General features: G+C 36.9%; 1 protein-coding gene across 8 annotated transcripts in view; it reads left to right on the plus strand.

The window, feature by feature from the left end:
• The window catches only part of sbf1 (SET binding factor 1), a 58,743-nt gene that overhangs the window by 27,810 nt on the left and 5,079 nt on the right, over positions 1-25,854 (plus strand). For 5 of the 8 annotated variants that reach the window (XM_082166220.1, XM_082166222.1, XM_082166223.1 and 2 more), the window contains 29 exons: positions 569-674; positions 934-1,066; positions 1,859-1,967; positions 3,303-3,416; positions 5,855-5,932; positions 6,127-6,240; positions 6,331-6,459; positions 6,577-6,675; positions 7,384-7,588; positions 7,714-7,826; positions 10,460-10,609; positions 10,832-10,900; positions 11,463-11,624; positions 12,230-12,492; positions 13,543-13,715; positions 13,819-13,892; positions 17,235-17,427; positions 17,684-17,814; positions 18,476-18,651; positions 19,108-19,244; positions 19,351-19,558; positions 19,666-19,862; positions 20,695-20,832; positions 20,961-21,056; positions 21,285-21,359; positions 21,717-21,889; positions 22,783-22,959; positions 23,061-23,162; positions 23,246-23,431. In XM_082166220.1, the coding sequence (XP_082022346.1) occupies positions 569-674; positions 934-1,066; positions 1,859-1,967; positions 3,303-3,416; positions 5,855-5,932; positions 6,127-6,240; positions 6,331-6,459; positions 6,577-6,675; positions 7,384-7,588; positions 7,714-7,826; positions 10,460-10,609; positions 10,832-10,900; positions 11,463-11,624; positions 12,230-12,492; positions 13,543-13,715; positions 13,819-13,892; positions 17,235-17,427; positions 17,684-17,814; positions 18,476-18,651; positions 19,108-19,244; positions 19,351-19,558; positions 19,666-19,862; positions 20,695-20,832; positions 20,961-21,056; positions 21,285-21,359; positions 21,717-21,889; positions 22,783-22,959; positions 23,061-23,162; positions 23,246-23,431 (4,080 nt within the window). The remainder of the gene's footprint in view (positions 1-568; positions 675-933; positions 1,067-1,858; positions 1,968-3,302; positions 3,417-5,854; positions 5,933-6,126; positions 6,241-6,330; positions 6,460-6,576; positions 6,676-7,383; positions 7,589-7,713; positions 7,827-10,459; positions 10,610-10,831; positions 10,901-11,462; positions 11,625-12,229; positions 12,493-13,542; positions 13,716-13,818; positions 13,893-17,234; positions 17,428-17,683; positions 17,815-18,475; positions 18,652-19,107; positions 19,245-19,350; positions 19,559-19,665; positions 19,863-20,694; positions 20,833-20,960; positions 21,057-21,284; positions 21,360-21,716; positions 21,890-22,782; positions 22,960-23,060; positions 23,163-23,245; positions 23,432-25,854) is intronic. The other 3 variants (XM_082166226.1, XM_082166227.1, XM_082166224.1) reach the window with 2 other exon arrangements.

The raw sequence follows: 25,854 nt of genomic DNA on the forward strand, positions 1-25,854 counted from the left end.
TGACTTAGATGAATGCTTATCAATGAATCTTATTATCTCTTGCTTTTGAAGAGGAAATGTTTGTCATTGTCTGGCATTGCTCCAAATATAACCTTTTTAGTATGACCGTACCTCTTTATATATAATGCAAAACATTGTATTATTCACTTTATACTCCTAAAAATTAAAATTGTGATTTTTTTTAAGATTCTTTCTGGTATTCAGCAGCAAATTTTCATCCTCACTCTGAACGTTTCCAACTTTTTCATTTGTAACTTTCACAAAAAAGCAGTTATTGTAAATGTGACTTATTCATAACAGGAAATAGATGTTGTTTTCTGTTTGGTGCTGGTTTCTAATTGGAGAATGGCTTTGAATTCTTTTTTCTCCTTCTAAATAACCTCCTGTCTTTAGCTCACTCTACGACCAGCCTGCCGCGCACACATTAATCTTTCCCATAATGCCGTGGTGGAGGTGTTAGATGGTGGTGCTTTTCTTTTAAAGATGAGCTCACTCACATTTCTCATCTCCAATCTCTTTCCCCCTTATCTTTATTTTTGTTCTCTCGCTCTTCTTTTGGATTCTACAGAGGACCATAACGCTTGGTGCGGGTGACAGGCAGGTTATCCAGACACCCATAAACGACTCCCTGCCTGTAAGCGGCTGCAGCGTGGCCCAGCTTTTCAGACAGCTCGGTAAGCCAATCAGCAGCAGGCTTAGGTGCTAAACAGCAAATCAGCCTCATTAAAACAGCAACAGTTGGGGTCAAGTGTCAGATGTGGACGGTGTAATATCCACCTTGTGTCGTTAAATAAATAACAGAGGAAGTGGGACTGATATTTTTAGGCTAAGCTCTCTCTCTCTCTCTCTCTCTCTCTCTCTCTCTCTCTCTCTCTCTCTCTCTCTCTCTCTCTCTCTCTCTCTCTCTCTCTCTCTCTCTCTCTCTCTGCACAGGAATTGCAAATGTCCTCTGTTTGTTTTGTGCTGCTCTGACAGAGCACAAGATCCTGTTCCTCTCCAGCAGTTATCAGCGTCTAACGGACGCTTGCAGAGGTTTACTGGCCATCATGTTCCCACTAAAGTACAGGTAAAGAGGGATCATATGTTGCCAGCGAATTTATTTATTTATTTATGTGCTTTATGTAAAACATTTTAAACATCCCCATCCATTTCTCCCCCTACCATAGTTGTTTTTAACAGTTTTGAATAAATTGAATTGAAATAAAAGTTGAAATTTCTGGTTGATTTAATAATAATATTAATAATAATATTGATTAAAAAAAAATTATTAGTGCTGTTATTACTATAATAACCTACAATTCATAAAAATACAAACTAATTGCACAAAATAATAATACATTTTATTTATTGCTTTATATACAAAATTCTGCATATCCCCGTCTGTTTTTCCCCCCATAATAGTTGTTTTTAAAAGAGTTTTGAATAAATGTAATTTAAACAAAAGGTACAATTTCTGATTGATTTTTGATAATATAATAACAATTTGTTTATTTGTTTTTGTTTGTCTGTCATTGCTGTAATGTAATTATTATTATCTGTATTAATAGATTAATTAGATTAAACTAAAAATAGCACAAAATAATAATACATTTGATTTGCATAGTGCCTTTCATACATAAAATGCAGTTCAAAATATAACGGAATATAAAATAAAATAAAACGACAACAAGGCTATTTATTTATTTACTTACTTGACTTTATTTACTTTATTTACTTATTTATTTACTTATTTAATCTGATTAAATGGCTCTTTTTTTTAAGAGAACACCCAGTTCTGTTTTTCCATTTATTTTTCCTGTTCATCCTAATCTTGTCTTCACCTCAATCCTCTTCCATGACTTTTTCCCACTCTCTCCAGTTTTACATATGTTCCTATCTTACCGGGAAAGCTGCTGGAGGTGCTCAGCACGCCGACGCCCTTCATCATCGGAGTCAACTCATACTTCCGCTCGGAGACACAGGAGCTGGTGAGATGGTTTTTTTTTTTCCCCTTTCCTCTTTTCATCCTCTGTGTTGTGAGGCTGAGGATGTTATGCTTTTTAGATGAGGTTTGATCAGATATCTGACATATGGTGCTGTGTAACGCATGAAATCACATGTAAGATGATACAGCGTTCCATGCCATGCACAACATGGGATTAGATGCAGGAATACATGTTCCCTCATACGCCTGAGTTGGTTTATCTCAACTAGGTTTTGGCCCTTTTAAAAGTTAATAAGCATAATTATTTAGCTATTGTGCCTGATTATGTGTTTGGTTATCTGGTTTTTGTATCAAATCTGTAACCCATGTTTTGGGGGCTCATTATCCAACAGTTTATTTAACATAAACACTGAATTATCATGGATTTATTTCGAAAGCCATGTAATAACATGTGACTGGTTCCTTGCCCTCGCATATTTTACACGATTTGTTTTGAATTTCTGGTGATAAATCCATTTGATGGAAAATTCCAGACCCATTTTTCTGAGTTTTATCTTGTTGAACAATATTACCTGCTGTTTTTTTGTACTGCCAAGTGCCTTAATAATAGGTATTTACTCCAACAATTAAACCTGCTTGACTTTGATTATCTTGGTTAGCTTAGTTCAGGGGTTTTCAATCCTTTAAATGCCATTGACCCCCCAAAAATGATCATCTTAATGCCCCCATCCTAACATTTTAAAGGCATCTATTTAGTTTCTTGTATAACGGCCCTATTTATATTTTCCTGCTCATTATAGCACTGTACTAGATGCATTATTTTTTTTATTTGCTTATTTATTTACTTTTCTTATTTTAATACAATTTCTCTATTTTTATGTAATTATTTATTTATTGTAATCTAATTTGTATTTATTTTTTAATAAATTATTTTATTTATTTATTTATTTATTTATTATACAGTTTTTCTCTAAACATTTAAGCCACCCTGGCTCAGTTGGACATCCCTGAGCATGTTTACATGCGGTGATCTGTATGTAGTTGAGTTCAAATGAGAGATGATATGATTATGATTCCAGGGAATGATACTTGACCTGAGGTCACTTTGTTTGGACCTGAACGTTCCAACATGTCAGAATTTTAAACAAAAGACATTCGCGCAGGACATTGGGTCTCATTCAATAACTTTTTATTTTTTTTTGTCAGAAAAGCTTGAATCTGGTCTGATGTGCATCGTTTAACCAGTTTGGACTTGTCTAAAAGAGTTATTCCTTTCCCTGCTTTTGAAATATGAGTTGATGCTATGCATCTGCCCATATAGAACAATGTAGTTCAATGCGGGTCCATATTTACCCGTGTGCGTGTGTTATATTCACAGCTCGACGTAATCATTGCAGACCTGGACGGAGGCACGGTGACCATTCCGGAGTGTGTCCACATATCCCTGCTGCCTGAGCCACTTCTTCATCACACACAGACGGCCATCTCCATGGTAATAAACCCGTTTTACCCGTTAGGTGGATGTGAGGCAGTCTCGGCGTTGAGTAATCACTGGCAGAGATGACGTTGTCATAGTAAAATTGACTTTCACGTTTTTAAAGATAATTGAACAAACCACAGTACAGGTTGAGGAAGTGTGGCAGGTTTAATATAGATTGGGGCTATAAAAACACATGAAATAAATATTTATCTTCATGATGATGAGGTAAATAAATGGTTCTCGGCACACATTACTCAACCATGTGTGCTTCCTTGTTTAAGTTACGCTCACTGAATTGCTAAGAAGATGATTGGGCTCAGTTATTTTTACAGGCAGCTTTATAGTGGTTTAAAGTAGTTATAGAGCAATATTCTATATTATTGTAGTTGATGGGGGAAAAAAGTGCAAAAACATGTGGAGGGTCCATAAAACATTTTATTACTTGTTAGTTTTTTAACTACGTATTTACTTATCTATTTCAAAAGAAATGACATTTAAAGGTATTTTTTACCCTTGAGATCGCCTTTTACACATTTTAAAATAAAAAAAGTGTTAATTCTATAATTTATAAATACTGTATGTATATATATTTTTAAATGTTCTGATACTGATAAAAAAACACTTTTTATACAGGCTCTGACAGAGGATAAATATAGAAACGCAAGCGGAAATATCATATTTAATCTCTGGTTTATCGTTAACAATTAGGAAACGTCATTTTCAGCTTAACAGTATGAGGTATGAGTCAGTTTCAGACCTGGATCTTTTCTGAAAGGAAGTTATTTTTCTTTTCAGGAAAGGGACAATAAATAGGGTTTTCGTTCTGTGCTCATACCTAAAAGTGTCCGATTGTCTGTCTGTGTTGTTTTAGATTGCATCACAATTGTCACAGAAAGGTCCTTGTGTGTGGCATTCACATTTTGCCCCTCTGGAAACGAGCCCAGAGTCCCTCGATATGTGTGTGTGTGTGTGTGTGTTATTCCTCAGTCTCGCAGACACTCTGCTGTCTCTCTGAAAAGTACGTCTGTGGCGCCAAGGCAGACAGACCATCCCGGCAGAGGTGGCAGAGGTTGCGTATGTGTGTTTGAGCGAGGAGGGCTCACATAACCGCATCCCCTCAGGGAAATAGATGATAATCATGGCTGAGAAAAGAGATCGCCATGCCTCAGTTATAAACCCATTTCATCTGTTTAATTGCCTGGAAAGCGTGGGGTTTCTTTGTTTTCTTTTTCCTGATCCTCACTGTTCTTTATCCGAAGATTAAAGATGCTTCCGATAGTTGTGTAGGCAACTACCGTCTTTGGTTTTTGTCCTATGCCTAATCCTGTACCTTATGAATTAGCTAAGTGAGTTTTGTTATTAGCTCCAGCTCCTGTAATTACAGGAGCGCTTATGTGCACAGATGAGCCAGATATGGATACTTTCAGTGGGAATTGTATATCGAATCACAGTTATGAAGACATTTACACCTAATTTTTCAGTCGTTACTGAAAGCAAAATACTGCACAAAGTGAAAATTGAACTATATGGAATATGATTTTGGGCCAGTTAGATTTCACTGTGGGATACACAGTATATAACACGCCAAACAGCTGACGAAATAACATTGCTGTTGTGGCTGGACAAAAACTCAAGGAAAATCTGATTTGTTGCTTTGTCATGACACGGACACAATGAACATTGTGTTTTAAACTGTTGCTGCTGACATTAAACTGATTTATGACTTGACGCTTAAAATGGTGGCATTGTTAAGTAAGGGTGTAAAAATGTGTGGTGCACCAATGAAAATTCAGTGCATTCATTACAGAATTAAATAATCAACTATAATAATAATTTTATGCTGTAATAAATTACGTTCCATGTCGGATCCATATTATGAAAAGCCACCACATCCAGACAGTGTTGTTATTTATTAACTAAAAAAAATAGTGAAACTGTTCAAAATTGTTTTCGTTCATTAAAATAAAGCTGCAAAAATAAAATATACCGTACATATTAGATGACAAACTTCAACTTTCAGTTAGTTGCTGAAGATTTTAAGTTTAAGTACTTAAATAGCAAAAAACACTTAGACTGAAATGAAAATAAGTTACAGCTTAAAAAATAATAGTAAAATTAAAATCAAAACTGAAAATATATACTATAATGAAACATTAACCAATGTGCCTTCAGCATATTTTTGAAAATAATTATGAATTACAACCAAATATTTAGTGAATTATTCAAATTCTGACCAAACATAATTTCATGTGTTGAATCATTTGACAAAGAATCGATGTCAGAGCGAATACTTACATCCGTCATTGTTTGTATTGTAGAGTATTTTCCTTGAAAATAACATTTGACGTCAATTTTGCTTCTTATCACTGTGACTAGGTATATATAGCAGGCAATTAAGTAGAGTGATTGTACTGTAATCTTTCTATATATGTATGTTTTGTGTAATAAAGGTTCTTGATCCAGAGCTGGAAGTGTCTGATCATGCGTTTCCTCCACCTTCCATTCAACCATCCACACCTAAGATTCAGGTACGTTTTCTTTGAAAATTTCTTTTTAATCTATAAATGTTTTTCCTCCTTCCTTGTGTAAGAGTCAGCATCTGACGTCAAACCTAGAAATGCGATTTTTTTTTTATTAATGTTGAATCTTTTATGGTGGTCGTGACATTGCAGGAAGTTATTGTTTTACGAGAGTGTCATTGTTTGGTGTGTGTGTGTTGTAGGATAAAGAGATCCGCGCTGTCTTCCTGTGGCTGTTCGCGCAGCTCTTTCAGGGCTATCGATGGTGTTTGCATATAATTCGCATCCACCCTGAACCCGTCATACGCTTCTATAAGGTACTGAAGACCCCAAATTCAATTTCACACGGAAAAAATGGTAATACAGAAGCATGAACACGCCTATAAAGCTTGTTGTTTTTTCTCCAGGCTGCATTTTTGGGGCAGAGAGCACTAACTGAGGATGACTTCCTGATGAAGGTGCTGGACGGCATGGCCTTCGCTGGGTTCGTGTCTGAGCGGGGTCCTCCGTACCGAGCCACGGACCTGTTTGATGATGTGAGTCATGGGTGTACGATGGATATAGCTGACATCCAATAGGAAATTGAGAAGGATGCCTTCTCTTTGTGTTGTTCAAGCTCTCTGATCTTTCTCCCTCATTTCGTTTCACTGTAGCTCATAGCCAATGAGGTGGAGCGCATTCGACAGGAGACAGGATATCCTCATAAAGTGATGAAGCATGTTAAGGAGCTGGCGGAGCATCTTTTCAAAAATGTACGTTTATTCATGTGTCGTATGTCTAATTTGTCGCAACATTAAAAATAAAACATTTCCAGGTCAAAATTGAGACTAAAACAGGTTTTTGTTCTTTTACTTTTGTTTTACACACAACCTTTTATTTTTTACAGCAATAAAAAATATTTGCGGTTAGGGATACGCAATATATCTGTACTATAGAAGTTATCAGCCAATATTAAAAAAATTATTAGTGTTTTCTCTCACTTAAAAGGATAGTCCACCCTAAAATTCAAAGTTAAGTCATTATTTACTAACCCTGTTCTTGTTCTAATGCCATATGTTCTTTCTTTCTTTTATGGATTATACCTTTAACATTTATCTAATTAATTAAATGTTTTAATTCACTAATAATTGAATTGGTCATTGTAATTGTTATTTTAAATCTCAAAATAGAGATTAATTTTCCATAGGTATATTACAGTGTTGTAATGTTGCAATTTACATTTACATTGATTGAGTTTTTTTAAATTTAGCATAGCATTTTACAGGGTTTCCGTGGGGCATTACAAAGCATTAAAAGTCATTAAATGGATTTTGCGATAATTAAGGCCTTAAATGGCATTAAAAAGCATTAAATTGTAATCCTACAGGCATTAAAATCGTTGATTTTGATCGTTGATAAATGATTTTTCAAAATTTTGTCAACATTTTTGCTAAACGCAAGTTTGTCTGTTTTTCTGTCAGGAAAACCCATACCCAGCGGTGACCATGCACCGAATTCAGAGGACAGCTGAAAACGTTCTGCACCGGCTACCACTGTCTGTTTTCCCTCACCTGGACGAGGTCTCCGTGCAGCTCTTTATAGACCACGCTACAGCAAAACTCAAAACCGCCCCTCCTGTGGTCAAGGCCGAACTGAAGGGCATGGTTCCATCCGGACCTCCACTGGGTGAGATTGCAAATTCCAGTGCTCAGTTTTAAACTTGTCGCACTAATCGATATGTACACAACTTTGTGCTAATCTTAATAAAGCCTTAATTGGTATTAAAATGTTTTTATTTCTATGGCTTCTAGCTGACATAGTGGACAGGAACGGGAATGTAATGGCAAACAGCGCCCGGAGGTTAGAGGTGGTCAGGAACTGCATCACATATATTTTTGACAACAAGATGCTGGAAGCCAAGAAGGTAAGAACCGCTTATAAATATTTTGTCAGGCTTCTTTGTTTAGGTGCCCCTATAATGCTATTTTAAAGGGCACCTATTATGACTCTTTTCACAAGATGTAAAATAAGTCTATGATGTCCCCAGAGTATGTATGTGTAGTTGTAGCTCAAAATACCTAACAGATCATTTTTTACAGCATGTTTAAATTGTCATTTTTTGGGGCTCAGAAAAACGCGCTGTTTTAGTGTGTGCCCTTTAAATGCAAATTAACTGCTGCTGCCAGCCCAGGGGGCGGAGCCTCACGAGCTCGCGCTTCAGTCAGGACAAACTCATCTGATAATATCAGAACAGAAACTCTCAGTTGCGTTGTTCATTTCGACTCAGAGTCGGACAATAATGCCCACAGAGCCAGAGAATATATGCTGTATGAGATAGAACAGGTATAGTGTAGTTTAATTATGGTTATGACTATTAATACAAGCCTGCTGTAGCAAACCCTGTCCGAATGATGACCAAAATATACTGATGAGTTCAGTGAAGTTTATTGTACATCACACAAAAGATGAAGCGTTAGTTTTACTCCAGAGAATCACTGTAAGACCTGAATAAACACAATAAGTTATAAGAAGTGCGTATTAAAGTCTTATCCATAAACTCTCTCTCTCTCTCTCTCTCCCTTTCATTATCAACAACATACACAGCGAAGTACACAAAACACTCGTTACAACTAACAGTAAACAAATATATACACACCTTTTCAGTGGGTGCTAAATAAACTGGTAAACCTTATATCCGTAAAATGACTCGATGAGCTTTCATAAAGAGCGCGCTCTCACTTTAATTTCTGCCGTGGTCAGTAACGTTAGTCCTGTCGCTCCGGAGACCGAAAGCTGGATCACAAACAGTACAGATCCATCCTCGAGTAACAACGAGAGTAAATGAAGACTGATATGTTCATTCTTACATCCAACAACAGCACACCTCAATCGCTTAGGAGACATTCTTGTCTACAGCTGCTCAAGCGTCGAACAATGGCGGACTCTGTGTCCAGCTCACTCAGGGCGGGTCTAGGCTCAAACAGCAGTGTCAATCAAGGAGTCGTGGGCGGGGCCTGTGCAATTCTACGTCACATTGCGCCGAATCTGAGAACAGCTCATTCTGAGACAGTGCTTATGATTTATTGAGATTGTAAAAAAAACACTGGGTGGATTTTTATCATTCTAGGGTGGTTTTGCTCACACACTGCCAACACACATTTATGTTCAAACACCATGTAAAAGTGAATTTTGCATAATAGGTGCCCTTTAAAGGTTCTACAATAGGTTTAAATACATCCAAGGTCAAAAAACACTTTTAGTTTTCTAATAATATACATTGCAGCTTCGCCTCTTTTCTCACTCTGTCTAAATCCGTTCTATCAAGGATCTGGTCTCTCTAAACACCTCCTTTTACTCGGCTCTGATTGGCCAGATGGCCCAGTCTTTTGTGGGAAATGTCTATTACCATGTCTGAATTTCAGCTCCAGAGGCTTCCTCAGCACTTGCGTACACAGTGATACGAACAGTAATGATGGCGTCGGTTTCACTGTGTTAGTTCCTCATCCTTTGGAAGCGCAGGCAACAAAGTGGATTTGCTTTCTCAGCGCACAAAACAGTGTCTTCTTGACATTTCCACAACACAAACCGAACTCTTCCAGTCCCTGCTACAAGTACAGTGTTTGAGGGCGGGTCAATGTAGACGCACAGGTCCTTGAAATCCTTGAATGTTTGTGAATTCTGAAAAAAAAAAATTCAAGGCCCTGGAAAGTTTTAGAAAATTAACATACATAGATACAGGTCCTTGAAAGTGCTTGAATTTATTTTGTGCAAGTAGTTTTCTGGAAAAAAATTCCATATTATTCCCTCTGGTCCGCTAATGTGTTATTTCGCCAACACTTCGTGGCCTATGCAGACTAGCTTGCTTGATTTACGTTATTCACACGCATTTATTCGTTACGTTACGTGTTTCACGTTACACGCGCACAAAACTATTACGATGGTACCTCGACGTTTCACAGACACTGTGAAACATTGCAAAAATAGGCTGAAACCGCTGAAACACGATGCCTGGAAAATGCAAGATTCAAGATATTTGGCTCAACAAAGAAGATTACAAAGAATGCTTGTTAAGGTAATGTAAACCCATAAGGCAAGAAAAACTTAAAAGCATATTCATACATATATCTTAACTTCTGGTTACATGAGCCTAATTCTTTTCAATAAAATCCAAAATCCAGATCATTTTAAAAGCTTTTTTGCATAGTTGTGTTTGACACATGAAAACTGTAACAATGTATCTTACAAGGTAACACGAACCTTGCTCTCTCTTGTTATGTGTCCCCACATTAAGTCCTTGAATTTGAGGGTATTGGACCTGGAAAGTCCTTGAAAGTTCCTTGAATTTGAAGTTAACCAAGGTGTGGGAACCCTGGTTGTTTGACAATAATAATAATAATAATAATAAACAGATGATAAACCGCTATTACACATGACAGGAAAGGTAATATCCAAAAAGCATAATAGGGGCACTTTAAACATAAGCCAGATTTATGGTGTTATGGTGTTATGGTCTCAAATTAAAGTTTTATGTGTGTGTTAACTTGCTTCTGTGTGCAGTTAATGCCGGCGGTGTTGAGGGCGCTGAAGGGTCGGGCGGCGCGTGTTTGTCTGACCCAGGAGCTCAACCTTCACGTGCTGCAGAACAGGGCCGTTCTGGACGACCAACAGTTCGACTACATCATCCGTATGATGAACTGCACCCTGCAGGTAAATCCCAGGAATGTGCTTTAACAGCTGACTTTCAATGAATCAAATACAGTGATTTATGGGTATTTCTCGGATTGTTGTGCTGCAATAAGGAAGTGGAAAATATGATGTTTTGTTTTATTTTATGATTGTTCATCATCGGTTATCATTGTTTACCTCCATAAATTGTGTTATACAAATGTTTTGATGTCTGCAGATTAATGCTTCTATTTTTATCTTCAGGATTGCTCACATATGGATGAACATGGGATTGCTGCTGCCCTGCTGCCATTGGTCACTGCCTTCTGTCGGGTGAGTGAATGGAGGACTTTTAAGTACAATAAATATATATGGTTAGCATAAAACATTTAGTAGATCCCTTAGAAGCTCAGGAGTTGCAAGATAACAATTTTGTTTTGCATGTCTGGGATGAATGACGAATAAGAGATAAGAAGCACATAAAAATGGAGGATAAAATAGAGGAGGACTTGTTACATTGCAATTAAATATGTTAGTTAAGTACTCCGTAGAAAACAACTTGGATTGCAGATGAATACAGTTTATAACATAAAAAAAAAAAAAAAAGTATTTGTGTTGTTGCTTAGCTTTAAGATAATCGGAGCTTAAATATAATAAAATAATTTAAACTCAAATTAAGTTGTTTTGGTAAATAGCCATATAATAAGTGGGATAATGTGCATTGAACTTATTTTGTGATAATGACTAGCCAACATAACAGGACATATTTGGCCATTTTGAGAAGTTCAATAATGAGTGCTGAGTGCATGTCTGTTCTGTAAAGGTACTGGATAAAGGGTGGATTTTCTCTGACTTCAGCATGTGAGTTTACTGGTTTTTTGTGTGTGTTATACAGAAATTGGGGGGAGGCATCACTCAGTTCGCCTACAGCTGCGTTCAGGAGCACATGGTGTGGACGAATATGCAGTTCTGGGAGGCCATGTTTTACAGTGATGTTCAGAAACACATCCGGACCCTGTACTTGGAGAACGGCGAGGAGGGAGACGCATCCGCCAATGTAATATTTTTTTATTTAATTTTTTTTATTATTTGAATTTGAATAATTTTTTTAAGTTCTGAAAGTTATTTTAAAGTGTTTAAAGTGCCTTTAATATTAAGAAAACGCTACTGTTCAAAAGTTTGGAGTCAGTAAATTTTTTTGTTTTTGGAAAAATTATTACTTTTATTCAGCAAGGATGCATTAAATTGATCAAAAGTGACAGTAAAGACATTTATAATGTTACAAAATATTTATATTTCAAATATATGCTTTTGAACTTTTTATTCATCAAAAATGTATCAGTGTTATAAGATAATTCTTATTATACTGTAATAAAAATGTTTCCTGAGCAGCAAATCATCATCATATACTGATTTCTGAAGGATCATGTGACACTGAAGACTAGAGTAATGATGCTGAAATTTCAGCTTTGTCATCACAGAAATAAAAAATTTATATTAAACTAGAAAACGGTTAATTTTCTTTAAATTTACCTACCCCAAACATTTGAATGGTAATGCATGTTATTTGTTTTGTTTAAAAATGGATGTTAATAAGGCTGATTTCCTTTGACTGCTGCCTGTTGTATTTGACCTTTGACCTCTGACCTCTGCATCTTTCAGGAGGTGGAGGGCATGGGGGGTCAGAACCAGCTGAGCGCACTGGACTTGGCGTCAGAGCAGAGCCGTCTGTGGCCCACGCTGAGTAAAGAACAGCAGCAGGAGCGCGTTCAGAAGGAGGAGAGCACAGTGTTCAGTCAGGCCATTCACTACGCCAACCGCATGAGCTATCTCCTGCTGCCGCTCGACACCAGTAAAAACCGCCTGCTCCGCAACACCGGCCTGGGAGATGTGGAGAGCGTCAGCAACAGCTACGTCACTAACAGGTGTGTGCTGCTATGCTAGGGCACAGCAAGACGCTTTGAACATAACATAACATAGTAAAAAGTCAAATAAAATGAAGAAAAGTCAATTAAAAACTTGTATACCACTAACAGCTACATCACAATAGTGCTTGAAAAGACCTTGAAAGTCCTGGAATGTTAAAGTCCCCGTGAACCGGAAGTTGCTAACGACTTTTCTCCAGTGTTGTGACGTATTTCCAAGTGAAAGGGAATATTGAACAGAGGGCAGGGTTTTACTTCAGCGCTCCTCCTCTCCATCTCCAACGGTTTGAGGGGAGTGGTTGAGCGTTTTCAACCCAAGCCGTCAAACTGACGTCATCAGAAAATGAACGCCATTCCAGACCGGAAGTAACTTTTCTGATTTTAATAAAAAATTACCACGGTAATCAATTTATTTCTGTGTATTAACTTGCATGGATTAATTGTTCGCCACAAGACTAGAAATATGCGCTAACATATAAATAGGGTCAATTTTGATTTCATGTCGACTTTAAAGTATCTGTACAAACCCTGAATAAAAATAAATAAATAAAGAATTAGAATAAAAAAAATTCGATTAAAAATATAAATTACAATAAAAAAATAAGGATAAATAAATAGTAAAGCAAAATAAAGCCAAAAACAAAACAAAAAAACTTGTAGACCAGTAGCAGCTACATCACACTTGTGCTTGAAATGTCCTTGAAAGTCCTGGAATTGAATTTTACAGTATCTGTATGAACCCTGAATAAAATACAAAAAAATAAATTATAATAAAATAAAAAATAAACAAATGACCTTTTTTTTTTTTTATTAATTAAAAATGTAAAAAAAACAAAAAAAAACATAAAAAGTAAAGTTAAATAAAGATAAATAAAATAGAAAAATTGTAGACCACTAACAGCTACATCACTTACAGGTGTGTGCTATAACAAAATTCAACAAAATAGCATAAAGTAACAAAGTAAAATAACAAAATAAAAAAGTAAAATTAAAAGTAAAGTAAAAGAACAAAAAATATTAGACCACTAATTTTGTTTTTCATTCGTCCAGTATTGCGGGCAGCATGGCAGAAAGCTACGACACAGAGAGCGGCTTTGAGGATGCCGAAAGCTCGGATGTTGCGAACTCGGTTGTTCGGTTCATCAACCGTTTTGTTGACAAAGTGTGCAACGAGAGCGGCGTCACCAACGACCACCTGAAGGCCCTTCACACAATGATACCAGGTAAAACGACTTTCACAGACAATGCAGCCATCCGAACAGGTCTGAACAGAGCTACATTTGTTTTTTCTTGTTAAACTACTATACTATTGTTTCTCTCTTGTAGACATCGTTCAGATGCACATCGAGACATTGGAAGCTGTTCACAGGGAGAGCAAACGACTGCCGCCTATCCAAAAGGTATCCAACTCAATATTTTATGTTCCGCTGGGCAGGAAATGCAGTGTAGAAAACCAGGCAGATCCACCCACATACCACTTCAACCCCTCCACCCTTGAGTCAGAGTGTCACGGCAGGTACGTTTGCGTGACAGCACTGCCTCACTGACCGTGGCCTGAATGATGCATGCTGGTCTTACTGGCCTGCTGTTCTGAGCACACTTTAGTCTGATGTTCTGCCATGCTTTCCTTTAACACATAGGTTTGATTTTATCGTAGAGCCTGGTGCAACATTACCATAATGTCCTAGCAGAATGCTCTAACAAAACCTTCATGGTGTTGTATTGCACAATCCGCTCTAATCTCAAAGCAGTCTTAAAGGGATAGTTCGCCCTAAAATGAAAATTATCTTAATTTACTCACGCTCATTTTGTTCCAAACCTGTTTGACTTTGTTTCTTTATTTTAATATTTTATTTTATTTTATTATTCACATTCATTGTATGTTAAATTATTAAATTAAAATTATCTTCATTTACTCACCGTAATGTCGTTCGAATTTAAATTATTATTATTTTTTTTATTTTTTTTTATTTTTTTTTTATTTATATTATTCACCTTCATTGTATGTTAAATTATCTTCATTTACTCACCGTCATATCATTTGAAAATCTGGTTAATTTTTATTATAATTTTATTTAGGGCTGTCAAACGATTAATCGCGATTAATTGCATCCAAAATAAAAGTTTGTGTTTACATAATATATGTGTGTGTATGGTATATAATTATTTTCTATATATAAATACACACACATCCATATATATATTTAAGAAAAATGTGTTATTTATATATAAAATATTTATATATAATATAAATTATATATAATATAAATATATATACACAGTATATACATGCAAATATTTCTTAAATATATACATGCATGTGTGTGTATTTATATATAGAAAATAATTGTATACCGTACACACACATATATTATGTAAAAACAAACTTTTATTTTGGATGCGATTAATCACGATTAATCGTTTGACAGCCCTAATTTTATTTTAATTTTTTTTATTCACTGTATGGAAAAGAACACCGGATAAACTTTTGTGTTCCATGGAAGAAAGTAAGTCATATGGGTGTGGAATAGAATAAATTGAATCCTTTTGAACTATTCTTTTAAATGGCCATCTTTTATCGCAATGGCAGAACTGCGCAGTGAAGTGTGGTAAAGACTTTGTAGTGTTTTTTATTTTATTTATTTTTTGACTTGCCTGTATTTTCACTCCACGGAGTTCTTAAGAAAAGTACTCTATGCTGGAGAAGCCAGTCATGCATCTTTCATCACTCATTGCCTAGCAACCAGTGCTGTCACGGGACGCCAGCATTGAACACTTTCCCAAGAACTCAACTAAGAGAGTATGAAAGGACCCCATCTACTGTACAGCTCCAGATAGATGGACTCAAGATCTCTTCCCGTTACGAGGACACATTCCTCTGAAAGACAGTAGATGCTCATGAGATCTGTAAACCGTTCCGAATCTCAGCATCGAATGTGCTGAAACTTGCTCTTGCGTAAGCGCCTGGAGAGTATTCTGGGTCAAGGAGCGCGCTGTTTTTTTGGCCCATAATGCATTTGTTTATTTTGAAAAAAAGAAAAATGCTAGCATCAGTTAAATAAACATAGACTACTTTTCCCCGATGAAAATGCAGCTTCTGGCATTTCTGGACTTATGAAATTATATTAGAAGAACTGTGGGAATGAAAACGTTGTTTTACAGAATGTTTTATAATCTGAATTCTAAATATCCAAGTATCCCATGCTTTATGCCAACGTGAAATCCAAATTGACCCCATTTACTTTGTAATGCACGCCAGTCCTCCTATTGGGCATGATTCATCTGTGCACATTAGGGATAATTCAGAATTCGGAAAGGCACAGAAAATGAAAAACTCTTTCTACGGAGCCCCTAAAGGGACATGGTTAGGCTTGCTGCGGTAGTCGGTTACATTACAGTACATCATGATTTCACTTATCACGTGAATATATTAAGGAGAGATGACTGACAGGACGATGGTGGAGGATTTGGTACGCAACAGATCCTGAGCATTACTGAGAAATATCTTGTCAAATGTGTGGTCAGTCAGTACCGCTCCCTTTACACAGAGTACGCGTGATCGCCAATTCGATATATATTGATAACTCTCAAATTATATACAATATAATTACCCAACTATATAATTGCGAGAGAGTGCTAAACCATTGAAATAAAAATTTTCCCCCAATCTAATTTTTTTCCCATCACCGTGCCCCTTTAGGTGCTCCGTAAAATGCATCATTTCCTTTCCGAACATAGTATCGGCTTAAGGCACATCTCTAGTGTACATTGTTCAGTAGAGAGAAAAAATTTCTTCTTGTAATCTTACAAAAAAATATAACAACTTGAATTGCTTTGTTGTTGTTTTTGGTACTGCAGTCTTTCAAAAAATATTCCAATTAAAAAATGTAATAATTGAATAAAAAATTATGTGAGTTAAGATTAAAAAATTGGTAATTTGAGACATCGGTAATTTAATTTTAAAAATGGTAATTCGATAATTTTTTGGTTAAATTAAAACATTAGGTCCTTTGATAAAAAAAGAATATTGTAATTGAATTCCAGTTCTTGTTAATATATTTTGCGATAATAGAATTAGTGCTGTCAAATTCCCATCATATATATATAAATGTGTGCGTGTGTGTGTGTATAGATACTGTAATACAACTGTACACACATATTATACATTTACAAACTTTTATGTTAGATGCGATTAATGGATTTGACAGCACTAAATGGAACATAATGATACGTTTGGAAAAGAAGGGTTACCCTTGGGGATCTGTTGAGATGCTCTTGTGGTTGTTCTTATTTTGGATATGTAACGCCCACATTTTTCATGATCTAATCATCTCCCATAGATAGAATCCGTCCCACTCGATTGAATATCCTGTTTTACTCGAAAATAAGTCACCTTATAAAAGCAGTTTCATGTTAAGCCATAACCAAATTCTCTTGAATTTGGACTGACACATCCTCATTAAGCTGAATGTGTTTTTACATGCTCAAGTCCATTAACCTTCTGAAATATCACACCAGCTGAGAGGAAATGCACCTTTGCGGTGTGCTGTATGTTTATGTGATTTGAATGATCTGTTTCCTGCAGTTCATGATATGGTGAAAGCATTCTGCATGCTTGATGTGAAGTGTGGTATGAATTTTACATTAGAGCAACTTGAGCATAATATACACTGACAGTCATTATTTTCCATTTTTGCTTTCCTTAATTTCTCTATATTTCCTCTTTATTTTCCTGTCTCCAGCCCAAGCTTTTGAGACCAACTCTCTTGCCCGGTGAGGAGTTTGTGATGGACGGCATGCGGGTGCACCTCATAGCAGACGGCCGAGAGGAAGCCACGGGCACGATGGGTGGGCCGCCCCTACTGCCCGCTGAAGGAGCCATCTTTCTCACTAACTACCGGCTCATCTTCAAGGGCACACCCACCGACCCGCTCGGTACGCTCCTATTGGTCATGCTTCTCACTGGGATTGATTTTGTTCTTGTTCAGAGCAGCAAGTCTCTGCAGTCATGCTGTTGCTCATGAATTATATAAATTTCATCCTTGTCTCAGCTAATTTTCTCAGTTTAAGAGATGTAGGGCACTTAACTTGACTCATTGAGCTCACGCTGTGAAGTTTGTAAATGGAAATTAACACAAAAAGCCTTTTTGGAGGTGCAATAAATGATGCCGTACGTGTTTGTGTTGTGCAGTTGGAGAGCAAGTGGTCACCCGCTCTTTCCCTGTCGCCTCCCTCACAAAAGAGAAGCGGATCTCTAATCTTAATCTTCCCATGGATCAGTTCATACAAGATGGTCTCCAGCTGCGTTCCTGCACCTTTCAGGTATTGAGCATCACCTGCCTTTCCTTTAGCTCAATTACTAACAATACGTGAAATGATATAAGTGCACAAAAACCCTTCCATTAATGCAGATTAATAATATATTACATATTCATTATGTAATATAATTGTATTATTTAGGAGAAACATGCTTAATAATGCTCGTTTTATCGCAGGTATTCATGTTTACACACTTTACGAGCGCAGTTAGCATTGCTAAGACACAATAACGCGCGTAATAAAGCGCGGAAGCAACACTATAATCAGACGGATTATGAGCTGATGCAAGTACAGCTCGTATCTCTTTTAATGGGGAACATCAAATTCTCCAAAGCTGTTCACCAAGCTTAAAATCTCCCATGAAATCTAACATCGGTCTTATCAATCTTGATTCTAAACGCTCAAATCATGCTGAAAAACTGAATTATTCAGGCTGGACCAGCATAGTAATATGACTGCACCATCTTTATATATCTAAAGTCTTAAGTATTATTTATAAGTAAATTATTTATAACAAAAAAACTCAACTGATCATTAAGATCATGACAAAAAACTGTATTGGTGGAAACAGTTGCTTGCAAATATTTTATTTTGCGATTCAGTGGCATGCGAATTGATCAAGCCTTTATTCTTTATTAATTTCAATGTTTCTCCTCTCTTGCAGCTGATGAAGATCGCCTTTGATGAGGAGGTAGCATCAGATCTTGCTGAGGTGTTCAGGAAACACATGCATAAGCTCAGATACCCACAGCACGTCCAGGGCACGTTTGCCTTCACTGTGGGTCAGTCTGCAAAGCTGGTGGTGGAGCACAAGACCAAGGACAAGAACCAGTCGCTAAAGTAAGACCTGAATGGATGTTTGCCCTTTAAACAACACACAACTCTCAAGACTCAGCGCATCATTTCTGTTTTTACGTCCATCTTTTTCTCACACTCACATACATGCTTTCCCGGTCCTCTTCCCGTTTGGGTCATGCAACCCTGTCCCACTTGGTTAAATAAAAACATAGAACGAGAGGAAAAGAAATGGCGTGTGATTCTGTGCAAGCCATGAATTATTTAGCAGTGGAAATTTTGAAAGCTATCCTGCATTAGCAGCAAATGGGTGCCATGGCAAACTCAGATGCGGTTCTGTTCAATTATCTTCAAACTCTTTTAAGAGCAGCTTTTAGCGTTTTTGAAAAATACACCATGACAACAGCTCTCATACATGTTATGTATTTAAATGGTGAGTTTTCCCTCTAGGCTTGGATAGTGCGCTGGATATTAAAATGTTTGAGTTGCTGTTTCTTTTAGAACTCTGTCTAAAAACCTGGTTAAGACCGCAAAGAGGACCATTGGGCGTCAATATGTCACCCGGAAGAAGTATTCCCCACCGACCTGGGAAAACCGCAGCAGTTTGCAGTCAGAGTTGGATGAGGATGAGATCTCTGGTGAGATGAGCACAAAAACACACACTCATTCATATACATTTTGATTAATGATTGTTATCATCAACACGTGCTTATGCAATATAATGTAATTTTTCTGACTGAACAGTGTCTGAAGAGCCGGACCAGAGTTCGCTCACGCTTTCCTCCACCATCCGCTCGTCGGACCGCCAGACCATGAGTAATGTGGTCGAGCGGGCCTGCTGTCGTGACTATCAGCGCCTGGGACTGGGAACTCTCAGCAACAGCCTGACACGCTCTAAAAACGAACCCTTCCGTATCTCCACTGTCAACCGGATGTACACGGTCTGTCGAAGGTCAGTCCCAGAATTCCCAGAAGCTATACAGTTCAAATGCTGTTAATCATTGTATTAGTGTAGTATTTATGACTAAATCTCATTGGCTGTCTGTCCGTGTGCTTCAGTTACCCAGGGTTACTGATCGTGCCTCAGAGCATCCCGGATTCCACCATCCAGCGCATCTGTCGCTGCTACCGGCAGAACCGTTTTCCTGTGGTGTGCTGGAGGAACTCGCGCACCAAAGCTGTGCTGCTGCGCTCGGCCGGCCTGCATGCTAAAGGCGTCGTGGGCTTCTTCAAATCACCCAATGCACCCACTGCAGGTCAGAGCCAGATGCAAATTTTAGAGATTCAAATGGACATTCTCTCTGTAGTAATTGTTTTTATATTATATTATATTATATTATATTATATTAAAAAATTAAAAAATTATATATATATATATATATATATATATATATATATATATATAAAATATATTTTATTATTTATTATATATTTGTAATATTAATTATATTCTTTTATATTATATTGAAATACACAGTATATACATACATAATTTTTTATATACTAATTTAGTATTTATCAATATTTTGAATTAGCTTTTATTTTTATATCTTCAGTTTTCATTTTAATTGTACAAATTTTATGTGCTTTTGCCATTTTTATTAGTTTTTTTAGTTTTAATTTTTATCAATTTCAGTTTCAGTAATTTTCGTACTTCAGCCTAAACTTATTTTATTTCAAAGCAACATTTCTCATCTAATGTTATAATTTATTTTATTTCAGCTTTATTTCAAATAAAGTTTTCATTTCTATTAATTTTAATAACACTGGTATATGTATATTACATGCATACATAAGTATATTACATTATATAGGCTTTTTATGCATTTGGCAGTCACTTTTATACATTCGAGACATGCATTTGATCAGTTCATGCATTCCAGTAGTTCATTCTTTGATCGTTGGCATGCTGGCACTATGCTCTTCTGTTTGAACTTTACTATTTAAGCCCAGCTCTCTAACCACTACGCCACAGTTACATGAAGCAGATGAGCACTGGAAGAGACAAAACAGAATATAGTGATGGAATAAAATGCAAATGCAGTAAAAAAAAGAAAAGAAAGTAAATGCAGTTGTGTTTGGTTTCAGGCCCGTCCCAGGCCGACTCCACCAGCCTGGAGCAGGAGAAGTATTTGCAGGCCATCATCAGCTCCATGCCCTCGTACAGTGAGGCCAGCGGGAGGAACACACTCAGCGGCTTCACCTCCTCACACATGAGCACCTCAGGTCAGACTGTGACCCTGACCCTAACCTTTAACCCTAACCCAATACTAATCCTCACAGACCATGTCACACAATTGGATATACGTTAACAATTCACTTCTGAAATTCACACCGTATGTTTTGGGCCTCAGACTCATCAGACAAGCTGAGGCAGCCTAAAATTGGAGCTTTAATGAAACAAGTCATGGGGACTAAAGAGGACGTACCAGGAACCTTCAGTCGAGGAGGTGAGAAGTGTGTTCGAGACATTTGAAGACCCTCACGACTTAACCCCGCCCTTCATTCCTCTGTTCCCAACCATTTATATTCAAATATAATTTAACATCCAACCCTACATGACGTGTGCATTTTTGTATTGGCTTAATGCTATATGCTAATGTTAATAATCGGGCTAAAATAGCTGCCCGAATTTGTTTGCTGATAGTAATGGGCATTTTTATGTCATCTGACCTTAGCGCTGGGTCAGAGGGCAAAGGTCATCTCCCTCTCCCAGCCTAGAGTTTCAGTCAAGGCCCGCAACTCGCCTAGAGGTACAGTAGGCCCGCCCCTGCTCTCAAATCTAACCAATCAAATTTCTCGACAATGACGCCAGCAAGTTTGAGCACTAAGTGTCCAAGTAGTGTTGTCATCTTCTTTTATCTGTGCTAACTAATCGTTGACCACCTTGTTTGTTTGTTTTATTTGTACTGTTTGTGCGGATGTGATTAGCATCTCTTTGCATGTGATCCACCGGATTGTCATTGTCATCGTCTGTAATGTGTTTGCAGAAATCACAAATTCTCTACACCAATTCCCAAAATAAACACAAAAATGATTCCACAAAGCAGAATGAATTGCCCATTCTCCATCAGTAAATGATCTTTATTGGTCCTCTTTGTGTTTCTCAGGGAAATGGGGCAGTATTCGTGGAAGTGGCCGGCTCAGCACGTATAACCCAGATGTGGGGAACAGGCTGGCTGGGAAAGAGTCTCCTCAAGCTAACGGAGGCCCAACCGAGACCTATTTCCTTCGCCAACAGAGAGCGTACCTCTACATCATTGGAGACAAGTCCCAGCTCAAGGTTACTGTCTTAACTCTTTTACCGCCATTGACAGAATTTTCCGTCATTTAAAACTGCCTAATGTTACCAAATGAAATGTCTTTGGTGGTGTTGATGGACTCGATCTTCTCCATCTATGTTTTGATCATGGTTCTGAATCGATGCAGGCGTAGTCTTTGACAAAAATGCAATTTTCTCAGCTTTTTTTGATGAAACTTACCCACATTCAATTGTTGATGAAAAAAGATCGGTTCTTTCTTTTGACATATTGCATGTTCAGATTTTCAACAAAATATTCTGGGGGCCGTGAAAGTTTTGTGAAAATGATCAAAAATGCTGGCGCTGGCCGGCAACTTTTTTTTTTTTTTTTTTGCTGGTGGGGAAAGAGTTAAAATATATAAAATTTCATAGGAATATGACTCTATATATGAAGTAACTTACGAGAGCAATATTAGTTGATTTTCAAGAACTGTCACCACCAGAACTAATACACATTTCATTTTTGTAATTTTGAGGTCTAATGAGATTACTATGATTATTAATAATAATGATAAAGATGATGGTCATAATAATTGTATTTATTTAGATCAATAAATAATAATGTTTATTATTTTTATACTAACAATACTTTTATGTATTTGTTGTTTATATAATTATTTTTTCTATTAAAGAATAAATATTTTAAAATATTTATTACACTATTTATTACTATTATCATTGTTGTTGTTATTCTATTGTGGTGTTCTAAGGGTCTAAAATGAACTTTTTTGCCACTGTGTTTACAATTCTGATGTATTTACAATACAGATTCCATAAATTCTAGATTGAATCAAACCTATTGATTGCAGTATTGAATTGTGCCTTGTGGTGTCGTGTTCACAATATTGAATTGTGCCTTGTGGTGTCGTGTTCAGGGTGGAAAGCAGGACTCGTTCCAGCAGTGGGAGGTGGTGCCCATCGAGGTCTTTGATGTACGGCAGGTGAAGAACAGTTTCAAGAAGCTGATGAAAGCCTGTGTGCCTTCCACAACCAACAGTGATCAAAACATGACTTTTCACCGTTGCCTGGAGGAGTCAGAGTGGATGAATCTGGTACCTTACACTTTTCCACATTTTAATTGGGTTTATCTGACAATTATAAAATCCAGAGTATTTTTGATGTTATTGATGTTTATTGTGTTTGTGTCCCGTAGCTTCACAGGGTTCTACAGGTGTCTGTTCTTGTTGTGGAGCTGCTGGACACTGGTTCCTCTGTCATGGTTAGTTTAGAAGATGGCTGGGATGTCACAACACAGGTAGGACACACACTTAAACGTGCATGAGTGGTGTATGCCATCAATTTTTTGCCATGTGTGCATTAATGCTGTGTTGGATTTAGGTGGTGTCCCTGGTGCAGCTGCTGTCGGATCCATACTACCGAACGATTGATGGATTCAGGCTGCTCGTGGAGAAAGAGTGGATGTCGTTTGGCCATCGGTTCAGCCACCGTGGAGCCCAGACGCTAACCAGCCAGAGCAGCGGATTCACACCAGTCTTCCTTCAGTTCCTCGACTGTGTTCACCAGGTATGTCTACCGGTGGCTGTTCGATACAGGTTTTCCAGTTGCTAGAGGGCAGGGTGGCTGATAATATTCTTAACCTTCCCAATATTTTGCTTGTCAAGAAATTAGTATCACCATCAGTCATAGTACATGCACACGCCTTTGCAATATATGCCAGTACTTTAACATTTTTGTTGAGCAAACTCATGTTTCACCATTTTCTTGATGCACTCAAATGCATGCTATTTTTACATACAGGATGTGTCGCTTTACATGCATTATTTATATTTATTCAGTTTTTCAGTGGAGCTGTTTCTGGAAAGTTCTTATCTTGTGCACTGTAATAATTACATCCCCATAGTCAAATGACTGTTTTGTTAAATGCTGATAAAAGCAATCACTATTTTAAAGGTGTTGTCCAAAGGAAAGGGAAATATAATAAACTTGATCTGTTTGGTGATGATGTGAGCAGGTACAGTAAATTCAGCTGGCACAGGAAAGCAGCTTGTTAATACATGCTGATATTCACATACCTGCTCCAACTTCCTGCTTCGTCACTCTAAACCTACCACACCTTTGAAGATGAGATGCCGTACTATAACTTAACGGGATTGCGCAAGCCTTATCCAGCTTATTTTCCCTGAAGATAAGGACAGTCTTTCTTTTCCCACACATATAAAGAAAAAGATTGCTTAATAGTGGGAAAATCTGGATTTGACAAGATATCAGAGATGATTGTAATCTTTTACACGATGAAAACGATTAAGCTTCTAGAAATCCAGGAGTTCTTGCTTCTTATCCTACGTCCTTCTCACTTAATATATCTGTTCCATTAAAATGGCTTTTACCTCATCACTAGGACTCCACTATAATATATAGTTGTCCCACATTGTTCAGTCTTAGGTCAGATTCTTTTCCTCATATATACTGTATATATGGTTCTAAAGGTATTTTTTATCATTTTACTCTGACATTCTTAGTTTACAGTCATTGTTTATTAAGGTGGCCCTTATTTTTCAATTTTTGATTTATAATTGTCTGACCCCCTCAAGTTGTTCCAATACATGAACAAATAATTCAGGCAAAATATGAGCTCATTTGAACAATATTTAGAGGTGGCTCGATGACGTTGAAATTTTGTATAATCAGTTATTATGCTCAATTTGTGATAATTACCACTTGCATGATTTTATCTAAACTATTTAAATTACATACTTGCTTATTTAATGGCAATTCTGAATTTACACCTATTTTGCACAAAATATATTCTATGCATTTCTTGCAGAAGCATAAATTGTGTTAACGACGGGCTAACAAAGCCACTTTCACAGAAATGCGTGGTGTTAAGAAACTCTGAACTATTGACTTTGAACTGTGCAAACTTAGTCCAGGCAAAGTAGCGTTTTACGACAGACTAACTGTAAAATAATTTTTTGCAGCTTAGATCATTTCTATGAGGTGTCCAGAACAACATACTAAAAGTCCTAAGAAATCCTAGTTGAGGAAATATGTTAAATTCTCACCAATCCGAGATGTGTGCCAATAAGGCCAGGCAACAATACACCCTGTTGTCTGGCCTTATTGGCACACATCTCGGATTGGTGAGAATTTAACATATTTCCTCAACTAGGATTTCTTAGGACTTTTAGTTGAGTTTAGTGAGTTATCTTACAATAGTCAAATGTATGTTGTGTAAGATATATTTGGTTAAATAATTAATATAGTACTCACACTGAACTGTGATCAAGTAATAGGCTATGTGATTTGATGCATTCTGCAAACTGTGTATAGTATTGAATACAATGCTCAATGCTAAACGTTTTAGAATGAAGAATTTTGCTGACTTGTAGAATTGCCTAAAAAAAACGTGAACTTTGATGTGCTTGAGCTACCTCTAAATATGAATATTTTTGCCCCATTTTTTTTCTGGGGTGTTTTTAGCATAAATGGAACAAATCTAGCGAGTCAGGCTGCAGAAAAACAAACAAAAAAAAAATTCCGTACATTTAAGGGCCACCCTATTATTTATGCAACAAAATAAGTAAATAATTTTTTTTATATCGTGGTGGGAAAAAAAATATATTCGTCCTTTTCAAGTAAAAAAGCCAATGTGTAAAAAAAACTCTGTTCCTTTTAAATGTCTTTTACCTCATCGCTATGATTCCACTGTTTGTAGATGCCTTCATAATTACTTTTCTGATTGATCGAAATGCATAGTAATGATTTACTTCTATAAGTGTTCCACAAGGTTCGGTCTTGGGCCCGGTTCTTTTTGTCATATATACTCTTTTATATGGTTTTGTGTTGTGGTTTTGGGCATATAAACCTGGCTGTTACAATTGCAATGTACATTTAGTACTCTTATAATGATTTTCCTGTCAGTCCATGTTTAATGCAAGCAAATTTAATTAGTAGTTCTGCACATTAAGATCTGATAGATGTTACAT

This window comes from Leuciscus leuciscus (assembly GCF_965113295.1).
Source record: "Leuciscus leuciscus genome assembly, chromosome: 4".
NCBI lineage: Eukaryota > Metazoa > Chordata > Actinopteri > Cypriniformes > Leuciscidae > Leuciscus > Leuciscus leuciscus.